The sequence below is a fragment of the Fundulus heteroclitus genome, chromosome 20, assembly GCF_011125445.2.
Source record: "Fundulus heteroclitus isolate FHET01 chromosome 20, MU-UCD_Fhet_4.1, whole genome shotgun sequence".
Taxonomy (NCBI): Eukaryota; Metazoa; Chordata; class Actinopteri; order Cyprinodontiformes; family Fundulidae; genus Fundulus; species Fundulus heteroclitus.
The window spans coordinates 12,105,395-12,131,205 of record NC_046380.1 but is presented as its reverse complement, the minus strand read 5'-3'; the positions used below and the strand labels follow the sequence as shown (position 1 = coordinate 12,131,205).

Here is a 25,811-nt window from a genome sequence, read left to right as displayed (position 1 = left end):
AAGAAACTGTGTATTGAAAACGGCATTAAAAATAATATGTTACAAGAAAGTTGCATGTGACAGGAAAGGACCATCAAAACATTCTCAGGATGGAGGCTTGGTGTATATAACCCTATTTTATCATGATCAAATGGTTTTTGGTCCTTTTTTAGCATATAATGTGGCTATATACCTTTTTAAAATGATTTTATCTGTTTTTATCTGGCAGGTTTCTAGTTAATTTAACAATAAATATCTTTAACCTACAACCAATAGCTACAAAAGTATGAGCCTTCAATAAGTATCAGTAAACAGAGGCATAGACCTTTTAAACTAAATTTTTACCGTTTTTTATTACTTATCGGCCATTTACAAAGTATACCTTAATACATTAGAGGGGTATAAACCCTTTTGCTTCAAGAACTGCAATATTTTGTGAGGTAAATATTGAAAACCAATGAGGAAACAATTACACATTTTAGAATATATAATGATTTGATAGCCTCACATACGTAGTTTCCGCTGGTTTATCAGCCATTGATCCATAACGTGCAGCTCCCTTTTTACAGCATGCTGAAGGTGCACTATTGGATTGAGATCTAGTGACTGTGGAGGCCCTTGAAGGACAGTGGTTTTGGCTGTCATATTCAAGAAACCAGTTTTGTGAATTGGTGACTGCATCTGAAAGCAGCCGTCTGAAGATGGGTACAATGCGGTCAAAAAGAGATGGACAGCAACAATAACAAGGTAGACTTAGCGAGTAAGTGTTGCCCGGTTAAATGTAAGGGGTGCAAAGTGTGCCCAGAAAATATCACTTAAGCCATTACACAACAACTACTATCCTAACAAAATGATACGAGGCAGGAAAGAACAGTGCTTTGTTGTTCTTTACAGCAATTTCTGACCTTCCAACCTGAATGGTGCAGCACCGTTTTTCAGTCTCTTGTTGTTGGCTAACAAAAGGGGCACCCGGTGTGATATTCTGCTGCTCTGCTTTTATGTGTTGTTGGTCCAAGTTAAAATGGGCGGTTATCTAAGCCTTTATTGCCCTTTCTTTCATTTCAAATCGTTTTGCCCACAAAAGAGTCTTTTGTGTGAAAATCCTGGTCGATCAGCAGTTTTAATAAATTCAATCCATCTGGCACCAGCAACCTTGTCATGTTTAAAGGGGCTTAAATTTCCTTTCGTCCTCATTTTGATGCTTGGTTTTTAACTTCGACAAGTTGTTTCCTTCATGTCAAGATGCCTAGCAATTAACAAGCAATTGAACTCATGCTCTGAATAAAGTGACTAGCGAGTCTACAGAACATTAGCAGAACTGACTTATTTGTAGATTACTGTATTCTATCCCTTCTTTTGGAAAGGGTCCTGGGCTCCCAGGAAAAAGGTATCCATGATAATGTATTCATTCTAACAGGTTTGACATTTTTAGTATGTTTTTGAACCAGAGAAGATGTTTTTATATCTCAATCGATGTCCAGCTGATCAAATCAAGACATAGTTTTTCATGAAGCCAGAATCCCTTCCCAATATGTGAAACTGGCTCCATTTCATGTGCAGAACTAGTTAGTGTAGATCTTAGTGCAGGACTTTATCTGAGCAGAAACTTTTTAATGAGTTGACAGTTGCGATGGATTGATTTCTGAAATGTGATACTAACTAAGCTGCTTTTAAGGTTGAAAATAAACTACTTTTCCCCCACATTTTCTAATTACTTTTGGGAATATAGTTTGTGAAAGCTGTGGTTGTGATATAATAATGTGAATCTGTAAAACTGATTTGTCAGCATATGTGAGTTCAGTAATTGTCACAGGGCTGTTGCTGTTGGGTACAAAGATTACAGGGGTTGTTTGAATGAGCTTGGTATCATATTTTCTGTGCAGAAGGAAGCTACATCACTGGTTATTGCTAAAATAAGATCCTTCTGGTTGGTTTTACCGTTAGGTAAATCATTTGCATCATTTTACTTTACACACTTTTATTTCAAGTACTCTCCCAGCTCACTCTCAAAATGATTGCGTCCCACTTTTGTTTTTACTTTACAAGCTTTAGTGAAGGGGGGAAACAGCTGACTGTAACTAAGAACTGATTCTGCTTCTGAAATTGGGGAGTGAAATTTTAAAATGTGGACCTCTGGTGCTGCATAATTATAAATTAGAGAGAGATTCCAATATTTAAAATGGTGACTGAAGGAGCACATTGTTATGTACGGACATCCAGTTTGAGACATCAGAGCAGCATACCACTGCCTTCTGTGCTGATGCTATGAATGACTTGCTTTGTTACCCTAAGCTCAAATTTGTAAAGATAACCCGATCTCAACTGATGCTGAAGGCAGTAGCAAAGAGTAAGAATAATATAACTTTTTGACTGCACAGTCCTTGCACTTCAGAGACTGCTTATAGTGGATATTTTTTTATTTGTCTCTATGCAAGTCACAAGCGTTTTCAACTCTGTGCTTCAAGTCACATGTCTTCCTATAAAAATTCTTCTGGAGCATGGCCAGACTAAAATGAGTTAATGAGACCAAAGTCACACTAAAGGCAGCTGATAAAATAAGATCCCCTAGTAGAAGACATTGATTTAGGACACATTTTTATTGTTTTGTTTCAAAATAAATATATTTCTTTTGTGTTCCTTTATTAAAAAAAAAAGTTAAGGCTAAGAAAAACCTCTTCTGAAATGAAGGCTAAGAATATTGCATGGCAAAATTATTAATATCGCTTCCAAAAAAACCCAAAAACAAACTTAGTTACAACTTCAAATGTTTATTTACTAAGCATTCTGATGAGTGCAATGCTCTGTTAGAATAACAGGGAACGGGGAGGTCTTTGAGATATAATGGGGCCCAATTATAAAGAGCTTTACTGGTAAAATAGAATTCCGAGTTATATAGGCATCCATTACTGTGATTAAAATACAGTAGAGATGACTGGTCTTTCACTTGTTCTTGTCAATATTCTAGCTGCAGCAGTATGAATGAGCTGAAGATTTCTTATACAAACTCTGAGGACATTTTTAGTCAATTATAACACAAATATTTGTTACAATTGTACATGACAACAGTGTAATGCAATAAACATAAACTAATAAAGGTTGAATGATGTACGTATAACACCATCAGCATACAAACGGAAGTCTAGAAAATGGATTTCTAGCAATGTAACACGAAGGGAGTGGGTACAAGGTAAAAATAAATTACCCAAGCTCTGAACCCTTGGGAACTCCATGAGCAACATCTTGATGTGTCTGATTAAATATGACTTGAATCATTTGAGAGAGTTTCTATTAAAATCAGTAACCTTATTTAAAATGTGCAGAGAAAGGTCTGTCAATATTGTTGGGTCAAGTAAAATAAGTATAGAGATTAGCCATTTCTCAGATGCAGTGAGTAGAGCTTTGCTAACTTTTGTAGAGTTGTGTGTCTATGGTGGACTTTGAATCCTCAGTGACACTTATCAAAATGTTTATTGCTTGTAAAAAAGAATCAACTTCTGTTTTGTTTTATTGCATAAATGGGAGATTAGAAATAGGCGGGTAGTAAAATTATAAGGATGCAGTTAAGGCTTTTAAGCAAGTACTTAAATGAAGGCATCTTTAGGGATATAACATGCTGACTATACTGCAACATCCTTAAGCACTTTGATAGGTTTGATTGTATGATAACTGATGTGAGCCAAGATAAATATGCAAAAAAGAGAAAAGAGTGTCAGTTAAGCATCTTAACCTTACAATGTTGCAGTCATGGTAACTGATGAATAATGTTTGCAACACACCCAACGCAGAACTCAAAAATGTTGAAATTTACTTTTGTTGACTTTATGGGAGAGTAATTCTAGGTTGTTGGAAGTTTTTCTTACGTTCAGCATTAAATCTGTCATATAGTTTCCGTTCTAGTTTATCAAAATACCATTAAAGTAGGTGAAAGACAACAAAAGAGAAACTCTGGTCCTGAATGCAGAAACCCTGAGACATCTAAAATTACAGGTTTAGTTGTAAAGCCTCTTTAGATGCCCCGGTTTCTCTGTATACACATATTTGTTGTTATTTTTTACAAGCAAAGTCTGCACCACAATAATTTATAAAAAGACTTGACATTGGACATTTTTTTGTTTTTTTTTGTTTTGTTTTTTGGTTTCAGCATTTTGTGCATTACATGATCAGTAAAATCCTTGACACTTGCTGTTTTCTTATCTCTGTTTAGTGTGTGAACAGTACAGCATAAAAAAGAAAATGTGTCCAGTTCACCGTTGTGAAATGAGAACAATTGGCAGATAGGACGTGGAGGTTACTCTCACTGTGTCCTTGATTAATGGGATTTCTTCAGCATCTCACTGCTGTTGTGGACCGATGTTAGTCTCTTCAGCAGAGGGCAAATGAAGGCCAAACTGACTGCCGAATGCATAATGTATTCCTGCAAGTCTTGAAAGCTGTCAAAATGAAAGTAAACCAGAGGGAAAATAAGAATGAAGGGTCTCGAGGATCCGTAGATAACCCCATCATGTTGTGTGTGTAGTTCATTACGGCATTTTGATGTGTCAGCCGGCACGTTGAAATTGATTTAAACTCAAACTTAAAATAACTATAACGTCTGTAAGACACATTCCAGAGAGTTATAGTACTTTATGTTTGGAAAATAACCGTTAGGGTAATTTTCTGTTGAAACGAATCCATGAAATCCACAAATGCCTGTGAACGGCCTCCCCCTCAGATTGTTATGCCTTTTGACAGCCAAAAAAGACATATTCCATCTGTTCTCAAGTAGCTGTTTGCTGTTTGTAAATTGGCCAAGTAACAGCAGAATCTCTTGATAGGAAGTCTGCAGGGATGCTGAAGAAGGAAGTAGAGCCGGAGGCAGAATCGCTTCTTCCTGGTACATTTTGTTGTCGGTGGTCTGTCGTTGACTGTTTATGTGCCACTTTCTGAAAGACAAACCTAAAAGCGTTTCTGCTTGCAGTGACTTTCTGTGAGATTTTGTTGTTTCAGTCATCACCAGCTGCTGCTGTCTGCTATTGTCTATTAATATACCCGACTGGCTCTTACCAGTCCGTCTTGGATTTGTTTGCTATTGGTCAAACACGCTCCGTGAAATTGTTGCAAGAACTACAAAAAAGGAGTACAGCAGCTCCGCAAAACCTCCGGGGCTTCAAACATAACTTACTGCTTGAATATAGTCAATATTGTACAGTTTATAATCAAAAAAAGATTTCATAACAGAGCTACTTTTCATAAAATGAAGTTCTATATGACAGGGTGCTGAGAAGGACTCAGGCAACATAAAACACCTAGCAAATATGAAACAGACGCAACATTGTTATGAAAGACCGGATGGAAATAAAGTGGAGGAGCACCAGGTAACTGTATGCAAATCTAAGAAGTACCTCATATAAAACAAGACGGTATTGAATTACAATGCAAATGAATGTCCTAGAGGGCAATACATTACCCTTGTAAATGTAAGCAATGCCTGTCTGTACCAGTGGTATATTTCTCCACTCATTACTGAAAACACATTGAGGGAGTTTTCTTTGCTCTATATAGGTCAGGGACAGGGGTGTGTAGGAGTAGTTTCATCTCTATTCTGTGATGTATCTTATTTTCCCCATAAGAATAGCTTTCACACAACTCCACTCCTGGGACTCTTTATTTTTCTAAGCAGCAATCTTTTTGATGTGCTGTCCAAATACCGATACGCTTAAAGAAAGCCACTGAAGAAACCTGTCATTTTAACTCACCGGAAGCGAAGCTTCAAGGTTGCAGATTTCTATACGCTGGTAGAACTTTTAATTCAAGACACCAGCTTTTTAGGTTTTGCGAGATTGTTCTTTTGTTTTGCTCAGTCCGCCTCGCTCAAGTGCACAATCGAGAATGATTGTTCAGTTAGCGTGGTTTTGCTCTGTGGAAGAATAGGGACTGTAGCTTTCAATTAAACTTCACATTGCTGGTTATTAATTGCAGAAGTGAGTGTCTTATCCAGCTGAAAGTTATTTTCTGAGTTAGCCGTGACAAAGGCAGCACAACCACCGCCCAAATGACCTGTTTGATAGTCAGTGCTGCTCTGATAAATGCAAAAACAATGAATTCTGAGAACAGAAGAGGAAGTTTTCCTACCACAAAAGGGTCATTGTTATTTTGAACAGTGAGTGGGACAGACAACGTAACTGTGGTTGTGGCACAGAGGAGGTAAAGGGCAAAGACTGTAGTGGCCTTCTGGAGTTGAACACAAATGAGGGATTTCTGAATTTAGCGCTCGTTTTTAAAAATATGCCTCTTTCGTCAAACATATTCTTGACTGGGAGGCTAACATGTTCATTTCAACACAGCAGTTGCTTCCTGATATAAACTCTCGATCTTTGGAAAAATATGTTAATAAGTGTGTTGGCAAAACATTGTTTTGAAGATTGCTACTTTTGAAATGGCTTGGTGCAGTGAATCAAAGTTGAATATTGGATGTGATCCTTCCACCAAATGGGATAGGGCAAACTGGTTTTGCTGATTAAAAACCTGTGCATCTGGATCAGTGTTGTGTCTTTGCTTATCCCCCAGGGTCTAAGTTTATAGCTTGACGTGCATTGACATGTTTAGACTGAGCCAAGGCAACTAAAGACAGAATATGAAAAATATGAAAAGGTTAAAAACTGTAAGATTCCCCCAAAAAGAATCACTAAAGCTGCCCTATTTGTTATTTAAGTATCTCCATGTTGATCCTTCTGGCAGTGGGTCCATGTTAAGTTTGTGCTACTTTCTCATATTGCATATTAGGACCATAAACCTTAGGAATGCATTTTTCAGTCAGGAGTGCAGAAATTAACATTAGATGTGCATTTGCAAATAATCTAATTAGATACAGATGTGTAGAGAAAACAAAAATGCTCACATAGATGTTGCAGTACTATTTTCAGATGGATCTGTTCTCCAGACAAAACTGGTGTTTTTTTTTTTTTTTTTGTTCTTATGAAACGTGGGTCTAATAGATTTGGCAGTTAGCAAAATGACACAAATAATTAATAAAGGTAATAGAATGTAATTATTTTATGACTTAAAAAAAATCAAAATTTAAAAAGTAATTCTTACATTAAAGGTGCATTCCAGGATTTTTGCTGATGTCTGCCCGCTCTGGTGACAAGTTGAAATAACACCAGTGTCGTGCACGCACATGGGCGAAGAGAAAAAGAAATTGCTAGGACTTTACAGGTTTGAACTTTTTGTGTTTTTTTTAGAGGCGTAATGTCTTCTGAGATAAGAAAGTTGGAAATATCATTTTGTTATATAATGCATAGAAACAATATTTTATTTTGAACAGAATATTCCGTATTGAGTATATAGTAAGTTTCTGTGAAAAGGAATCAGGGATCCAGATGAGTGTAGACTCTGTTCAGCAGGTAGATGATGCTGTCCTCAACTCCCAGGCGGGGCTGGTAGGCGAACTGTAGTGGATCAGTGAAGGGCCTGACCATGGCCCTTAGCTGCTCCAGGACTAGCCTCTCAAAGGTCTTCATGATATGGGACGTCAGTGCCACCGGGTGATCAAAACATCACTTTTGTAAGCCAGGCCAATAACGACCCTAACGACTCCCCATTATGGAGGCGTGGACCAGTTTAGTTTCAGTTTGCAGGCCTACAGCTGCTTGTAGGTTAAAAAAAGACAGATTTCAAGCTATTCCACTGTTTAGAAATTGTGGCTTATTCTCACTCCAGTCTTATTCTCCTGAAAAAAAGTAAGAAAGCAATTCCATATTCAAAGCTGGCTCCACAGCATGCTATTCTCGGTACTTGTGGAAGAATCATTGGGAAGTGGTGGTTTATTGTGACAAGCTGATTGACCATTGATTTAATACCTTCTCAACTGTTAATATTTCCTGTAAAAACTGAGCAGTGTGGGGCATCACTCCCCCATAAAAACTATTCAATGCAATGTGACGTGCACAAGTGCTTTACAATATTTGGAAATGCATGCTTGTGCTGACCAAGTCCAATAATGTTGCTCCAAATGGAAAGCAGAAGCAGCATTCAGGAGTGGACAAATTGGCATGAACTGAAAAGAAGACTCACCAAAGACTGGTGCAATTTTGACGAAAAAAACTGCTTTAACACCTTCAGGAAACCTGAATCGTGGAAATTGCCTGTTTTTATTTTAAACATATGAAACATCATAACTACTTCCTAAAACCACAAATGACAATGCTAACTGAAGGTTTGTATAGATTCACCGCAAAGTTACCATTTGCTAGTGTTGGCCTGTTAATGAATGCATGTCCGCGTGCAGCCAACAACTTTTGATTATCAACACAAATTAATTGGGCAATTTTGCACTTTATCGTCTTACTTGTTGGAATAAAATGCATGCTATTACATATGGAATTTTTCATTAATTGCTAATGCCGCATAGACGTTTAAATGGCATGCAATTGTCATATAAGACAATTGCTTGTCTTAAACGACTGCTTTAAGTCCATCTTTCCTGTATTTAAGTGGAGCCCACCTACCTCCCTGAATGATTACTTGGCAGTAGTACTCACTTCAGTCTAGGACAACATCATCCTGACATTCAAAGATGACTCTGCAGTGATGGGACGTATCATGTATCTGAAGCGGCCTGCAGAAGGGAGGTGGCCAGTCTACCGTCCTTGTGCGAGGGAAACCACTACCTAGATACCGGAAAAACAAAAAAGATAGTAGTGGATATGAGAAAGGGGATTTCTCACGAGCCACCGTTTATCCGGAAGCTCTAGGTGGAGAAGGTGAGCCTTTCCAGTTATCTAGGTGACCACATCAGTAACGATCTCACCTGAACACTTAACACTGTACAACCGGGTGAGAAGGCTCAGCAGCATCTATTTTTCCTGAGGAAATCTGATATACAGTATCTCTGAAGATCCTCAGGACCTTCCACAGCTGTAACACAGGGTGGTACGGCATCACAATTGCAGTGAACCCCTTACTGCCTGCAGAGAGCGGTGAAGACGACGGAAAAGATCCGCAGGACTGGCTCAGCAGCCGCCCTGCCCTCTCTGCAGAGCATGTATCACCCCAGAGTCCATCCTTTAAAGACCCCCACCACCCTCAACATGGATTCTTCACACTTCTCCCCCAAGCCTGAGGTACAGAAGTGTGAAATGCTGAACCTCCACGCTGAAGAACTCATTCTTCCCATCTGCCATCACACTGCTGGCGGTTCGCTGTAATCATGCAACATACATACTCACTAGCTCCATGTAGAAAACCATACCACTGTATTATTTAGGAAATCCTCCTGTTCTCATTGCACACAGCTGCATCATTTCACATATTAATTTTTGGTATTTTAGTATATTCGTGAATTGCTGGTGTGCTGTCTGATTCTATTAGTTCTTTTTTCTGTATCTTTTATTTGTAATATTATGCCTCTTGTCTACAGGCATGAGCTAATGTAAAATGTCATTCCATTTGTATATAAGTCACCTGAATGTACATTAGTCATCCTAAATATCTGCTTTATTTCCCCTGTACTTTTATTTATTTTTTATTTTATTTTTATTTTTTTTTGATTCACTGTACATATGTGGACACACTGTACATACCTTATACCTTATGCACCTTTCCTCCTTTTGGCACCTTCTTTTTGTTTACTAAGCCGATGTGTGACAAGTAAATTTCTCCAATGTGAGATCAATAAAGCCCGATCTTATCTTATCTTCATTACACAGGGAAACATGTTGCTTGACTCTTAGCAAACGTAAACCTGATATGTACTATATTTGTTACTTTTCCAAATTCGTATATGAATTAGGTGGGTGTGGGCCCTAGAGTTAGGCGCAAAGATGACCATCTTATCTATTTATTACTTATTTTACTTTTATATCAGCTTTGTGAACAGCCAATAATTGTATGCCCCTAACTGCTTGGTTTTAAAGGCCCAAAAATGGCATTTTACATCAAGGAAAATAAACAAGAACGCTTCTAGGACCTATTGTTAAAACATTTTCAGTCTAGCTAAACTGGATTTCCAAATAATCAGGGACGTTTAGGCGCATGTTGTCACCATTGAGATAAGATATCCCTCCAAGGTAATTGGGGTCTAAACTTTGAGGCACTTGTGTTGGGTTTTGGGCATATCTTAATTAATCTACAACTCTGCCCCTTTCCACTTTGTAACTAAGCAACAGTTTCTCAAACCTCCATATGTCAATGCTCTTCTTGAACTACAATGCATGTCTTATTGTTCAGCCTGCACCTGAAATGTGAAGGACCTTTACCGCTTTTCAGTCATTCTTCACTACGGGGTTTTTAAACAACAGTACTGCATGAACCGAAGAACCTTTTTTTTTAAAAGGGTAAACCGAGTGTTAGTTCCTCATTTCAGTTCAGTGTTGTTTAATACAACAGAGATTTTTTTTTTTTATCTCAAATGTATTTTAGATGTGGCTGTTTAGTTAAGCAGCTTTGGCATGTTTACAGTGATAAGAGCACATTCCGGTCTTCCAGACTATTTACCTTTTTTTGACTTTGTCTAAAATAACTCCAGTGGAGCCCGAGTGGGAGTAAAAGCTACATGCACTCTGTCTCCTTGTTGATTCATATTAAGTGCATCTTGTCAGTTGCAGGTTACAATTTGAACGCAATCATTTTCTCCTTTTGATTTGTGATGAAGTGATGTTGGAGACGTCAATGCCTCTGAAGAAAGATTGCATATGTCATCTTCATTATTTATTTTCTCAGCTCTATAGGAGACTCTCTATTCAAGCTTTTCAATCACTGTGGTGTAAAAATAAATTGTGCAGAAATTGCATTTAAAAGTAGTATTTTTCATAAATTCCATTTAGCACAACTGAATTCTGTCAATTTCGGTTTGTTATTTTGTGATGCTGCTTTAATGTGTTGGTAAAGGCATGCTTTGCTAACCATGTTCCCCCCACCCCACATAATTTAATACTTGATATGAACTCTTTCTGCAGGCATGTCGGCCACAATATCTCACCAACCACCAAAGGACAATGAAGAGGAGGATGATGAAGAGCAAGGGGAAGAGTTTACGTTTGATGACAGCACCGATGAGGAAAAAGCTCAGGCAGAAAGTAAAGACATCACCTCGGAATGTATTACACCTGTCCATGTGTCAAAAAGCGACTGCGATGAGGCATCAGGTGCTGTAACTGCAGACAGCGCACAGCTTATTAAATCTTCACCTCCTGCTGGACCAGAGAGCGCCGAGGCTTCAGTTCCCACCACAGGTAACTCATTTTAGGAGGGCTGTTCTATTTAAACTGAAGCTGAATAAATCTTCACCGCTCACTTTTAGAGATGATTAAACGTTTGGTGTGCCCTAGCAGTGGATTATACGTCTTTTTCAGCACGGTTCATCTTAAGGTAGTTGTTGACCCTGCATGCAGCTGATGCTGCACGCTAACCTTAATGCGAAGCTATCTCACACGTATGGTATGACAAATCTTTATTAACCCTCAATACGCTTCAAGTCACCAAAGCAAAAATAATTAACATGTAAGTATATCATTGCAACGTTCATAGAGAAGGCTTTAAGCAAATGCTGAATCTGCACTGCAAAGCTATATGTGAGCAACATTCAGACTTTTTCAATTTCAGAAAAAAAGGTGTACTGTCTTTGTAAAGAAACATAATTAGCAATTTACAGATATGTCTCACATTTAGGTTTTTGGTCCATTAAGTAAAGTTTTTCCTTGGCACGTTGTTCAAGATCGATCTGTCTGCCCCATTCTCACTCCTTTTCACCCAGTCCCATTTTACAGTTTTACTCTGATTTAACCAGATTTAGCTACACTAAACCAAAGCAAGCCTAGCAAGAACAATGCCGAGAGCAAATAATGATTGCGTTATGACAGAAGACATAATAACGCACATCTTCATGTCATCTGGGCACACTGGAAAAAAAGCACCTCATGTTATGTTTCTGTAGCTTTTAAGACGGTGGACATACGTTAAATGTAATATAAATAGAGGTTGAAAACACCAAAGAATTAAAATAGAAATGTATTGAACAAGTGACTTTTTTGTACAGCCTATTTCAGAAAAGAGAAGCTATTGTCAGTTAATTAGTGATGTAACGGTCAACAACTTCAATCTCCATTAAAGATTCAGGTCTGCCAAATTTTTTTAAATCCAAGAGTTCATATTCTAACTACACAAACAGCCATCAGTACATTAAAGTAATTTATGTATTTACATGTGCATGTGGATGAGCTTTACACAACAGAGGTGGTATCCATAATTGGCTTAGGGACCCTACTGGGAGTCATTAAGCACCAAGTGTGGAGTCTTTAGAAGATCCAGAGGAATCTCTATAAATTAAAACAAGATTACTATTGATTTATACCATCATTGTTGTTCATGTGAAAGCTGTTGTCAAAATATGTCTAGATAATATAACAGTGAGCTAGTTGTTTGCCTGTTATGTCCTTTGTATTGGTCCTTTAAGTGCTAACCATACACTTATGCATGTTTTGTGGGTCATAAGTTGAAAACTGACCTGTACTGTGAAAATAGGCCATAATACTTATTTATGCTATTTCAGCATGTAAAGAAAATCCAATTAATAATGGTATTTTTCCATTTCCACATATTTGAGCATGCAATGTATTAATTCATTTATTAAGCTATGTTTGCCCTTGACAAATTTACAAGAAATTTATAAAATAAATAAATAAATAAATAAATAAAAAACACGCTCACACTGAGCATGTGATGTTATTCAGTGGTTGCTCTAGAGTTGTCATCCAACAAAAGCTTGAGGTATTTCTTTGTGACCTCTGTACTGATGCAACACAAAACCACAGAAAACCTGACTGGTTCCCAATCTAAGATTTAGACCGTAAGAATATATTGGTATGTGCCTGTACTACACTTCCCCTGAAAGATCAGCATTGCTAGTGTTTTAATACACCAAGTCACAGCATTATTTATTCGTGTATAACCTGATTCAGAATCCAAAATATCAAACAACACGATTATTTGATATGTTCTGAAATCAAAGTTTCAAATTAGATACCTTTGAATTGAGACTGGAAATGATAAATGGTATGGAAAAAACATTGAAAAATGACTACCAAATAGAGCTGTAAAGAAACGTTGAGTGGAAGATAAATTAAGACAGTTCATATTAAAAAATCAGTCTTTTGAAGGGCTTCAAGTTATCAAATATGACCTCCACCTTTCTCTGCTGCAAAGGAGGATTAAAAATAAATGTGAGGGAGAAAAATGCTACTTAATTATGCATAAAGGTGGAAAAACCCTGTAATTTTCCACCACTTCAGCAGTTACACAGTTAATTAAACATTGCCCTGTTTTCAGCAGTCTAAATCATCCTGAGACAAGAGAGAGTTGCTTTAATGAGCCAAAACACGCATGTCCATCCTTTCAACTTCTACAAACCATTTCTGAACTGTATAAATGACCACCTATTCCATCAAGAGAGGAGCCTGTGTTTGGTAATCTCAATACTTTTTTATGTAATATGATCAGTTTTCTGTAGTAGTGCTTTTAATTTCCACTTAATTGGATTTGATTGTTGCCTGAGGCAGACCGCGTTGGGGGAGAGAGAGAAGAGCTAACTTCCCCCCCTAATTGGATGAAGTTATGTATAAGTATGATATATTTACCACGTGGAGAATGGTGCCAAACAGGTGCTGCTAATTACACGGCCAGATAAAGCAGGAGATTTAGGTCTTGGAGAGGGTCTGTTGGACAAAGTGAAGCGATTAGGGCTTAATTAAAATGCTTTTCTACCACATCTACGTGTGGTAATCCGTTAAGTGGGCCGCTGAGATGTGCGGGGGAGTTCTGGGCGTCGATGATAATGTGTTGCGGAGGCCTGTTATAAACAAGTTAGGGATGAGGGCGGCTGGGATTCAGATCACTACCTCATAAGATGACACGAGTTTACGTGACTGGATACAACAGGAATCGATGAGAGCGTCTGTTGAGCAAAACGGTTTTTGTTCAACATTCGCAGCAGGAGGACTGAACGGCCAGATAATGTCAGGTTCTAATGCGCATGCTGCCAAACAAGCCCAGGCCCGGAAAAGGTCGAAGACCAGCTGTAATTTTTCTTCTCTCATTACAAGGTGTTCAAGAGCAATCATGTGTTTGAAGCTGCAACATTTGAGTTGAACAACCCCCCCCCCCCCACACACACACACACACACACAAAAAGAGAAAAAGAAAATAAATACATAAAAAGAGAGAACTATTAGCATCAAATCAAATGTTTTGGAACAGAAAAAAGCGAGCCCTAGATTCATTTAGTTTGTCTCATGGTTGTTGTTTTTCTCTCTTTGACAGATGTTCCAGCTGCTGAGTCACCAAATGGGTAAGCTGCCATTGACTCCAATTGCATCATGGAGAAAATGACTAAAGGGTGGTGCAAAAAAACTTAACTTAATACCATGACACAACGCAACGATGTCAGTATTCCAGAGATAATGTCATGCCTGCTCTTCATCGAAACCCCCCCCACGGTGGGTGGGAGGCGCTGCGATGTCACGTTATCGTATTTAGCAGCCAGATGGCATGTCACGGACAAAGTGATGTGTAACGGAGTTCTTGGGGGGGAAAATCACAAGATTGTGCGATTCATGAGACTGTGTGCGCCGCATTAAAGATCAGCTGTATTAATGTTCATGAGGCAGAGAAGTCAGCCAGTTCAACTGTGTTTTATGTCATTGGCCACAGAACACAGTTTTAATTGGTCGAGCTCGTCAACTGCAGACGCACTCCCGCAGTGATACAGAACAACAAAACAGAACAGACATAATTTAAACATTAAGGCTCGCCCAGAGTTAAAAAAGCAAAGAATCAGACCCAGCAGTGCCCGTCATGAATTGTCAGAGAACTTTTGACCATCTTGGTGGCTAGTTTCCAAAACAGCTAGAGTCACACATTTTATTTTTTCTTCGGTGTTTGTAGAAGAAAAAGAGAGCAGAAACACATCTCGGCACAGCAAAGAACAGGCTTAACATTTAATGCACGTCTGCGAGTAACCTTATTTTTTTTGCAGGTGTTGCATTTATTGCTGATGGCACCGATGACCCGCTAACCACAAAAGTCTGAGCCGCATCCTGCGAGCACAAGCAGCCGTCCATTTAAACTATTCCAGTCAAAGCCCATCTCAGTAGCACAGAAAAACCACAGAGCGTGCAGCAGAGCCAATGTGGGTTGACAATGAGGCGGCGGCAGTAAGATCAAGGACGGACACGTGAATGAAAATCATTAGGAGCTCTACATACAGGGTCGTTAATCAGAGGTTTACAGGGAGACTAGCAGTTAAATTTGTCATTTCCCCACATTTTCTTATTTAATAAAAATTCACTAGTGAACAAAGGTGTAAGCTGGTAGTTTAACACCCTTGGGAAAAAGATGTTCATGGATAAGTGTATGAACATTTGCCTTTTGTCACTTGAAACTATTGGGCAGAGCCTGTCGTAAGCAAATTGTTTAGAGATGCAGCAGACAATCAGCTGGAGATTTTAAATTATCACATTTTCCATTTGGTTGACTCAAACTGGTGACCAGCAGGTCAAGCACTAAAGAATCCGATTTTTTGTCCTTTTAATTAGTTCAATCATTTTTAACCTATAGACACATCAGCTGATAGGATGTATTGTGCTGTGAAAAAAGTATTTGCCACCTTAAATATTTCTTTTGTTTTTGTCACACGTAAATGTTTCAGATCGTCACAATAATAGGGAAGTCATACAAAGATGAACATTGGGAATACAAAATGCAGTTTCACAATGATGATTTCATTCATTAAGAGAAAAGGTATACAACCCCGATGTAGAAAAAGTAATCACCCCCTAAACCTAATAACTTCTTGTCCCACCTTTGGCAGCAATGACCGCAATCAGGCGTTTGTGATAACTGGTAATGAGTCTTTTTCATGGCTATGGAGGAACTTTGGCTCACTCTTCTTTGCTGTGTTGTCTTAATTTGGCCACATTGGCAGGTTTTGAGCATGTTTTCACTTGGTTTGGTCTCAATCTAAACTTACATCTGGCTATGAAACCAGATATTATAATTTTATTATTATTTTTAAATCATTAAATAATATTTAAGTGGATTTATTGTGCTTCGGATCATTATCCAGCTATGTAAAACAAATATCTTTGAATATAAAGTCAAAAACTCTTGGTTTAACATTCTCTTTTAGGATTTTCTGGTTAACAGCTGAGTTCATGCTTTCTAGAAGTAATTTTTGTATTCCAGCCACTGCCAGCAAGTTTCTCCACTATTCCTGGATAACAGCTCTGATTGTGGGTCCCTGGTGTTACAGAGGCCTTATAAAAATGGATTTGCAACCCTTTCCAGTCTAATTAATGTTGAGGACTTTTTGTCATCTGTTTTTTATTTTGCTCTGGTCGAGGCATGATGTGTTCCCTTTTGAGTTGTTGTAGCCTCATTAATGGTGTCAGACAGGTTCCGGGTGTGGCTGGTTAAATGAGTCAAAACATGTAGTCGATCGCAGTTAATTCATAATTTAGCAATGGTAGGATTATATTTTCATACCGAGTTGGGTTGGGTAGTTTTTTTTCCCCCTCAAATTAAATCATAATTTAAAAACAGCAGCATGTATGCAGCAGATTTTTGTCTGATGTAGAACATTGTTTGATCCAAAACAATTAAGTGCAAAGAAAGGATACATTTGTAAGGGGGGAAGCTTTGCTTTGGTGTGCTGTTTTGGGAGTTGAATAAAAATCACATGGTTAGGGCTTTGCATAAGTGGGGATAAACATTTTTTCATTTTCTGTTTGGTTCAAACTACGGTCACCTGAAATGTATTTTCCTATTTTATGTGCTGTAGTCCTTGAAATAAAAAAATAAAAAGGTCAAAGTTGGAATTTGGCATTAGTCAAGAAAACCTTGATTGGTGCATCTCTTGACTTGTTTGCTCCTTCTGATTGGCTACAAGGGAACAATTTGGCATTTTAAGGCAAGAAATGGGCGATGGACATCTTTGCAGTATTTTGTGTATCTTTATTTTATGTGTGACTGATACGCCCAATTAGTCTGCTCGTGGGCCCAATATCTGTGCTGGTTCTGCAGTCCTTGTTTTATTTGTACATCATCTAAAGGCCTTTCATATCAGGAGTTTTATGGACTTTTTCTGTTAAATAGCCAACATTTTTACAGTTTGTATAAGACAAATAAAAGAGAATTTTCGTCTCACGGGAAAATGGCATAAACTCTGTTTGAAACAAGATTAAACGCATTTGTGCTTTTATGTCAATTACTGCATTTGTGCGTTTAACTCTCTGAAATGGGTTCATTTTAATGCCGCCGCATACTGAAGCCTTGACAGTGATGTGCAGGCAGGTTATAAACTGGGACATTCTGTCTTGGAGGAACGGTTTCCTTTTTAAAGTTCAACTTGTCAGTGCTTTGAGTTGTATGAATGAAATTCCAACAGTCTTTATCATATTTAGGTCATTGAAGATCGCTTAAAAGCCCACACAAAGTGCAAAACTCACAAGTTCAAAACAGTTTCTTTGGCTGATTAGAAATCCTTTCATAGCCGCATTTTTGACAGCATGAGTGACAGCTCCATCGGCCTCCTATGAGCACCGCTTGGAGGTGTGTTTTGTCGTGTATTTCAAAGCACATTTCTGGCTGCCTCCAAACCGGGGAAAGGTCTAATCAGCCCTTTTAGCTGAAAACACCTGCAGTACCATTAAGAGGCACATGTGTCAAAATTCAGAGCCACGAAACAAAAAGTAAATGCAGTAATCTGTTGTTCTGAGAGCAGATTTTCTTATGATTTAGGCAAGATATATATAAATACTCCTAAGCTAATGATTTATTAATGATGTGAAATCCATTCTTGCCAAGGTAACCAACACAATCGCACACACAAAATCTGCCAAAATACTTATTTGTAACATTTAAAGCAGAAAAAAAAGATGTCTGCATTACACAACAACAAAAGTATTCCATTATTTTAACACTGTTAAAATGTGTTGGATTTACTGTTATGTCACAAAATTTGTAAAAGGATGAATTTACTGTTGCCTCCATATTCAGTGTCTGATATGTTTCTTTTAAAATACAAGTCTTGTTCCTACTTATCATTGAAGCACACACACACATTCACAGATACTCATGCATGCCTCTTCTTCACTTTTTGTCATGTTACAAGCAAAAACATCAAGACCTTTCATTAGGATTTATGCGGTAGACCAACACAAAGCAGTGCACAACTGTGAAATGGAAGGAAAAGTAGTGCTTGTTTTTCAAAGTCTTTTTACATTTACAAATCTGGATAGTGTAGCATGAAAGTGTTAAGCCTCGTTGAGTCAGGACTTTGCATAACTACTGTTTGCTGCAGTCACAGCCTCAAGTCTTTTGGAGTATGTCTCCAACAGCTTTGCACATCTGCAGTAAGACTTTTGAATGTTGGCCACTTTATACTTCTATTTATAATTATTGTATGTATTTTGTATTTGTCTATCTGTTCCTTCCTGTGGTGTACAAAGACTTGGTGGCTGTAAACAAATGACAACTGAAAGGATTCTAAAATTCTTCTGACCTGATCTAATATTTACAGATTAATATTTTTTACCCATTCTGGTTTACAAATATGTTCAAATTCAGACCGGATGAACGTCAAACAATGAAATTATAATTATAATTACAGGTATTGGAGTAAAGGGAGTTGAGTACAAATGCAAATATTTAGAAAGCCATGTTTAGCTTCCCTCTTCTTCAAAATTATATACAGCTATTTTTCTACCAAAAAACAAAAGCAATAAACAAAAAATACAAAAATTGTGAAAAAAGTTGAATATTTGTGGTAGGCATCGTCCATACATGGAAAGTTTTACAGTTACAGAATAATGTGTTCCTAAAAATTCAACTTTATCTCTGCACATTTTTAGTAGCACTCGATGTTAAGATTTACTAATATAATTCAATTAAATTTTAACACATTGTTTCAAGCACCAGTTCTGTTTTGGACTAAGTCCTATCTTGTTCAGTCCTTCTCCAAATACTTTTTTGAAGGTTATGCATTTAATTAATTATTGTTAATTTTTGTTAAATATACTAAAGTTTTCACCGAAGAATGCAACTTTGCTAACTTCTTCTGGCAAAAACATTGTATAACTACACCGAAACGACCTCACATATGACACCGTTTGACATCACCTTGGTTTAAAAAAAAAAAAAAAAAAAAACAATTGAAGAAGGCTGTTAGCTTCCATGCCTAAAGGCGCAGTAAATGATCATGTGATAGTTTATTGATTCCTAAAAGGGAAGCGACCTTTTTACCTTCCTGCCTCTGTGGGGAGACCAGCAGTCAAAGTCACCTAAAGAACAGCAGCCTAGGAGCTGACTGACTGATGTGCTCATACCAAAGGATCTTTTATCTTGAACTTAAGGAGCTTCTTTTTTTTTTCTTTTTTGATCGCCTCAAGCAATCTGAATCATTTTGGCCCACGTCAAACAAAATTGCATGTCGTGAAATACAAAATCCAGCCATGTGCACTCTCCCTTTACACTGTATGTAATTTGCAAGAAGAAAAAAAGAAAGGCATCTCATGGCCTAAATATTATTAAAATGATCCATCTTCAGTTTTTAGATTATTTGATGAAAACAGGGAGCAACCCTAACTTGGATACTTTTGACTATCCTCCCCTGTCTGTGCCTACAGGAAGTGTGCTCAGAAACCTCTACTCATAGCTGACTTAAAGGTTTGGGTGTCTGGCCTTTCCTGTGATGAAAGGAGCGATCCGCGTTTGTGCCCAGGTGTTAACCTGTCTGTCTCTCTGCATGTGGATATTTTTCGCTGAGTGCATATACAGATGTCTGAATGACCGCATATGTGTGTGTTCAAGTGTGTGCATCTAGTAAAGCCACCATGAGGTCTGGGTAATTTGTCACACAGGGAGATTTCTGCTGAGCGCACATTTCCACTTTGGTTTTTCAATAGAGTGGCCTTTTAAAAGGAGAGCTATCAATAGCACTTTCCGCAATCTAGGATTTAGGTCTGTAAGCACGCTTCCCAGATCTGTCAGCAGTTTTAGAGTAATACCCGCAAAACATCTTTTGTCGCTTCAAAAATATGGGATTTTCTTTTAAATTTGCAACGGTACCATCTTAGCCTGTTACCTATTCAGCAGAAGAAAGCTTTATCCTATTGTGAGATTTGTGTACGTGTCAAAGTCTGATACCTTTTCTGACTCCGACAGATGGTTTTCGGCATGAAAAGATGAAAACAAAAGAAACAATGAAGATGCGACACCACTGCATCCCTCTTTCATGATCTTGACCTTGGAGAGCAGACAAATGTACTGTTTTATGTAAGCTTAAGTGTTTTTGCTGTTGTTAAGAGACCCATCTTTAGTTGCTCGCAGAAAGCTTTTCTCTTTCATAGCTGCTTTGTTTAATGACCTCTGTTGTTGCTGTCTTAGTTGGCAGCGGTTTAAAGCAGAACAAATAAGCGAAACAGCAAAAGCTTCTTAAAAAAACACATCTTTTTTTTTTTTTTTAACAAATATAAGGTGCAGCAAAAATGAATGGAATTTGTCATCTATAGAGGATGTTTAGCTGTAGAGCTGTGAGCTTCGGGGCAACGGTTCAATGGGAAGGGGTGGCAGATGTTTATGGAGCAGATTTATGACCTAAGGACAAACAGAGCTCCAATACGGTCAGCACAATGCTTGTGCATTTTGAAAGAACAGCTATTGCCAGGAGAGGGCGCTAAAACAGGTAAAGCCCCAGTGTACTTGCCTAAGGGAAAGGCTGTGCTCTTCCCTAGGCTGTGGTATTTGTGTTTAAAAAGAAAACTGCACCCTACCACCCAACCTCACAAACTAGGGCCACATGTCTAACAACACGTTGCAGGCTCAAATAAGTTTAGAAGGCGTGTGCAAATGTACACCTGGATCGATGGCCGTGCTGCTAAAATCGCTCAAAGCTGATGTGAATGTGTGCAGTCAGCCATGGGAGCTGCCTATCAGCATTGTTCTCTTTTCCATGCAAGGCAATTTTAACGACAGGGGATTAGTTTGTCATCAGACATGCACTGGCAAATGGTTCTTTTTTTTTTTTTTTTTTTACGAGGGCAGAGACAAGTCTTATCGTTTAGATTGAGATGAATTTTCCTGCATCCGAGTAAGACCGAGCTCTCTTTGCAAGCTTGACACCACGGCAACACTAAATGACTGCCATCGCCGTCTCTCATAGGATTCCCTGGCAGTGCATTACATCTACTTCTAGATGTGAGGAGATGGTAAACACTCAGTCAGAACGGCTTTATTTCACAAAGATGTCATGTTGTACAGCTCCATGAAACATTGGGGATGCCATGTTTCACATATCAGAATTTTTTTTTTCTAACCCTAACCCTTGATTTATATATGCAATAAGCTTTGTTAGATTTTATGCTGGGACTATTTCATGTTGAATGGACACTGAAACAGGAAGGTACAAGAGGAAAACGAAAAAGAGAGAAACAGATGAGATAAAATGCCTAAAATGGAGAAAAGGTGAAAAGGAAAGAGGAGAGAAAAGGGAGACAGCATTACAACATCCTCCGAGTCTGCTTCTTCACCTGCAAAGAGGTGAAAAGAACAGCAGAACCAGCCGATAAAGTGTTACAGGTACAAACAACCAACACCTTCGATACCATCACTGAAGAATATACAGTACGATTTAATACAAAATGTGTAAAGTGAAAGCTGAAGATAATAATCAGGGTTTTCTGTATAGAAGTGAATCTAAGTACCTGAATCTAAGCACCTGTAGGTGTTTGTGAGAGTGCACTTATGTATGTAAGGTTTATCCATGAGAAAAATGCTCAACAGTGGTTGTGAGGAGCCAAAGACTCGCCCCCCCAGAGCACCGAGGCAGACGCAAGGGGAACCAGAACCCCAGGTGCCCGATAGGACCCCCAGAGCAAAGGTGCAGAAATCAGAATTTCTACATAAAGGACTGCGGTTCCATTTCAGTCTTTGTTGAATCCAAACACAAACACTCATGTTTCTACTTAATGAAGTACTGATTAGTTCTGAACGTTATAATTCAAAAGACTGGATGAGAGCATGCTAAGACACATGAAAGCATTGATTGAAAATCCCAGCTACTAATTCCTGAAATCTTACCAGATACCCCTGTCTCACTATTGGACACCTCCCTATTGTGTCAACCGCATAGAAAGATAAGCTGGCATACAAAAATAATGCTACAAAATCATCTTCCTGTTTAAACCGGTATATGTCAGGAATCCCCCAAATCTTTGGGCATGGGGAAAAAAAACAGTCACTGCTGCAAATCAAATGTTGCAGCAATGATCCAATATCCAGAAATACTTTATTTAATGTACTGTCTGCACTGATAAAGATTCTCTTACTCGAGCTTCCAGCAGCTTGAAACCGGCAGCTTACCCCACTTTCTGATTCATTTGGCTAATAATTATCTGACCTTGGGGGCTTCTTACAAAGCATAGGGGTTTCAATCCCAGACCAGCATATCCTTGCATATAGAAGAGAAAATGAAGAAGATAAATTCATGGCAAAGGTACAGTAACCTACCCCATCCTGACATCAGGCGCACTGGATCCCAGTACACATGCACAGTAACCCTTCAGAAGCGACACGCATACTTCCAAAACATGGCATTTCCTGTTCTTCATGTTTTATACCCACATAATGTTTTTCAATGTTCCAGCATACCTGGCAAGGTCTGCTGAAAAACTGTGCCAGCATTTTAAGTTAAAACATTACTATTTTAATGTTTAGAAATGATTATTAACACATTGTTCTTGTCGTTGAGTTCTGAAAACAGCACCAAAGGATCTTTGGTGAATTTCCGCAGATGACGACATTCTGTACAAATGTCCCACAACTTTTTTTCTATATTTAATTTTGGAAACTTTTTCGTCAGTGTTTTACTGAGAAATATTTAATAAATGTTAATTCAGAGAAACTTAAAAAAATGCAGTGGCCTATTGAGTTATTGCAGAGCTTTTTTACATATGGGGTGACTGTGGATCTATGGGTTGAGTAGTCGTCTTGCTATCGGAAGGTTTTGGGTTCGATTACAGCTTCCCCTTGTCACATATTGATTTGCACCTGAGCAAGGCACTTAACCCCAAGTTGCCTAGCAAGCTGTGTATTGGTGTATGAATGTGTGCGCGTTAGTGAGAGTGATTGGGTGAACGTGGCTCTAGTGTACAGCGCGTTGACTGGGAAGGTGCTATATAGGTTCAGTCCATTTACCGTTTGTGAAATATGTTTAAATTTTTATGTCATGTGACAAAAACTTACAAACAAAACATCCATCCATTATCTATACCCGCTTATCTGTGTGAGGGGGGGGGGGGGGGTGCCGGTGCCTTTCTCCAGCAGTCATTGGGGCAAGAGGCGGGGTAAACACTGGACAAGTCGTCAGTCCATCACAAAGCAACACAGGAACACACAACCATCCACAAACACACTCACACCTAAGGGCAATTTGAAGAGACCAATTAAACTAATGGCCATGTGTTTTGGACTGTGTGAAGAAGCTGGAGTACTCGGAGGGAACCCATGCCTGCACAGGGAGAACATGCCAACTCCAAGCAGAAAGAACCCAGGCCGGGACTGGAACCTTGTTGAAAGGCAACAGAGCTACTAACTGTGCCACCGTGCAGCCTAATTAATTTTTGAGCAAAGAATTTTTTTTTTTTTGATCAGTTTGTGTTTTGCTCGTCTTTCCCGAAATTAAAAAAGTCTGCAAAGTTTTCTGCTAACTGTTCCAAATTATCATACTTCAAGTACATGTTTACCTCGCAAGCCTTTGTCTTTGTTTTCAAATCCTGCTGTGCGCCTGCTGCAGGCTCCGCAAGTGATGTTCTGATGTTGCGAAGAGGGGCAGATTTTAATTAGTTTAGATGGGTCTCTCCTATATGCTGGATGTTGTCATATTATCAGTCATGTGGGGGAGGATGAAAACTCACTGGCACCGCAAACACAGGCACAGTGATTGCTGTGTCAACAAGATTTTCCCCTGTGATGTTATGCAGTCTGTTTCATTCAAAATAACGGCAGTGAAAAAGCAAACTGCTTGCATGACAGATAATGATTTGACAGCACACATGGAAAAGGTACATTTAGGTGTACGCTTTCTGTGAGACTATTTACAAAATATTTCTTGGGCTATCCGGATAGTATTTCAGTATTTCAGTGTTTTTTTTTTTGGTCGTCGTCATATGTTTACCCCATGATTTTCAGGGATTTTACTTTCTTTCTTTTTTCAATGGTAACCTGCTTCTCCGCAAAACATGCGGTCTTTCTGCATGGAGTTAGCATGTTCTCCCTGTGCATGCGTGCCTTCTCTCCGGGTTCATAAACATGACTGTTTGGTTAATTGGTCTCTATACATACATGTCTTTGCGTTACCCTGTGATGGACTGGTGACTGTATGGGGTGTACCCCGTCTCTCGTCAATGACTGACATGAAATGACATGATAAATTTGAGGGAAAAAGATGAAAACACAATTTTTCTTAAAAGAAACTTTTACCCTTGATCTGTTTTCATAGCTTTATTAAGACAAACTTCTAGATAACTATGGGATAACATATTCAATAATGTTCAGTGTTAATAGATCTCTTGAATTGTGTAGATTAAAACAGCACTTTATGAACAGGTGCCAAAGAGGGCTGCTTCACTGTATTTGTATTTTTGACCAGATGTTCTTCTGGTCAGATAAAAAAAAAAAAAAAAGGTTATTTTATTTCCTTCTATATTGCTAAAAGGGGAAAAAAAGACTGTTTTGAAATGGACAGTTTCCTACAATGGATTAAAAAGATGGTCCATTTTCCAGAGAGGAAAGATAAATCCCCTTAAATAAATCTTTATAATTTGAAAGTAGGAATATGTGCTCTGTCAGACTTTAGGGAGTATGCTTTTGCACGCTTGGATTGCGGACAACTATTCGACCCCCATCAACAGGCACTTAGCCTCCCCTTCCTCTCTGTGAAATTAACTTGTAATGAGGCACGTCGCGCTTGGTGTTGGTTTAACTGTGCTAATGTTTGGGTACCTTCCAGGGCCTCAGCACCAGCAGCAGCAGCCGAACCCAGAGCGCCAGCTCGCTGTGTGGGAGAGGAGCTTCCAGTGGTGCCGCTGTCTGATTCGGGAGATCGCAGCCAAATAACCGTTCAGGAAAGCTCCGACCCGGGGGACATCTCTGAAGGTACAAAACAAAATTATGCTGACAGTGAACTGATGTACCTTATATTGCAGTTAAAGGGATCAATATGAGGCCAGAAAGATTAAACCTACTGTAAGCTGGCTCTGGTATTCAGGCTCATTCCACCCTTATATTGTAGTGTTTGCGCTGTGGACAGATCTGATAGAAAACCAATCGGACCTCCAGAGACGCGTAAACAATACTGTGGCCACACCGTATTGACACTGGCAGTGAAAATTGTGAACCAGTGTTTGTTAGTAATACACATCGCATGGCTCGACTTTGATCAAAGGTGGCAACATCACCGTATTATACATCTATGGTCATTGTACGACATATTGATTTCTGCAGTGAAAAGACGCAAACATCAGGTACACGCGTGTACTGAAATACACATCAACACAATAAACGGTGACTGGAACACACCTGTGTTGGGCTGTGATTTGATTTCTGCGCAGACATGACATGAATCCAATTAATTCCGGATGGGGATCAATAGAGATCCATTTCCAGGGGGAAAATTGCTTTTGGATTTTGACTCAGTCAGCAGGGCTGCTGTTATTTGAAAGTGGCTTAGAAATGAGAGATGCAAAGCAGCAATGCCGCACAACATTTTTTAATGTCTTCCTCTTTTGATGATTTTCACACGCAGG

The 25,811-nt window shown here is 38.7% G+C and overlaps 1 protein-coding gene across 3 annotated transcripts in view; it reads left to right on the top strand.

The window, feature by feature from the left end:
* Window positions 1-25,811, top strand: part of arhgef10la (Rho guanine nucleotide exchange factor (GEF) 10-like a) — a 175,486-nt gene that overhangs the window by 2,416 nt on the left and 147,259 nt on the right. For all 3 annotated transcript variants that reach the window (XM_036151338.1, XM_036151337.1, XM_036151339.1), the window contains exons 2-4: window positions 10,914-11,189; window positions 14,272-14,299; window positions 25,016-25,161. In XM_036151338.1, coding sequence (XP_036007231.1) covers window positions 10,916-11,189; window positions 14,272-14,299; window positions 25,016-25,161 — 448 coding nt within the window. In that variant the 5' untranslated portion in view covers window positions 10,914-10,915. The remainder of the gene's footprint in view (window positions 1-10,913; window positions 11,190-14,271; window positions 14,300-25,015; window positions 25,162-25,811) is intronic.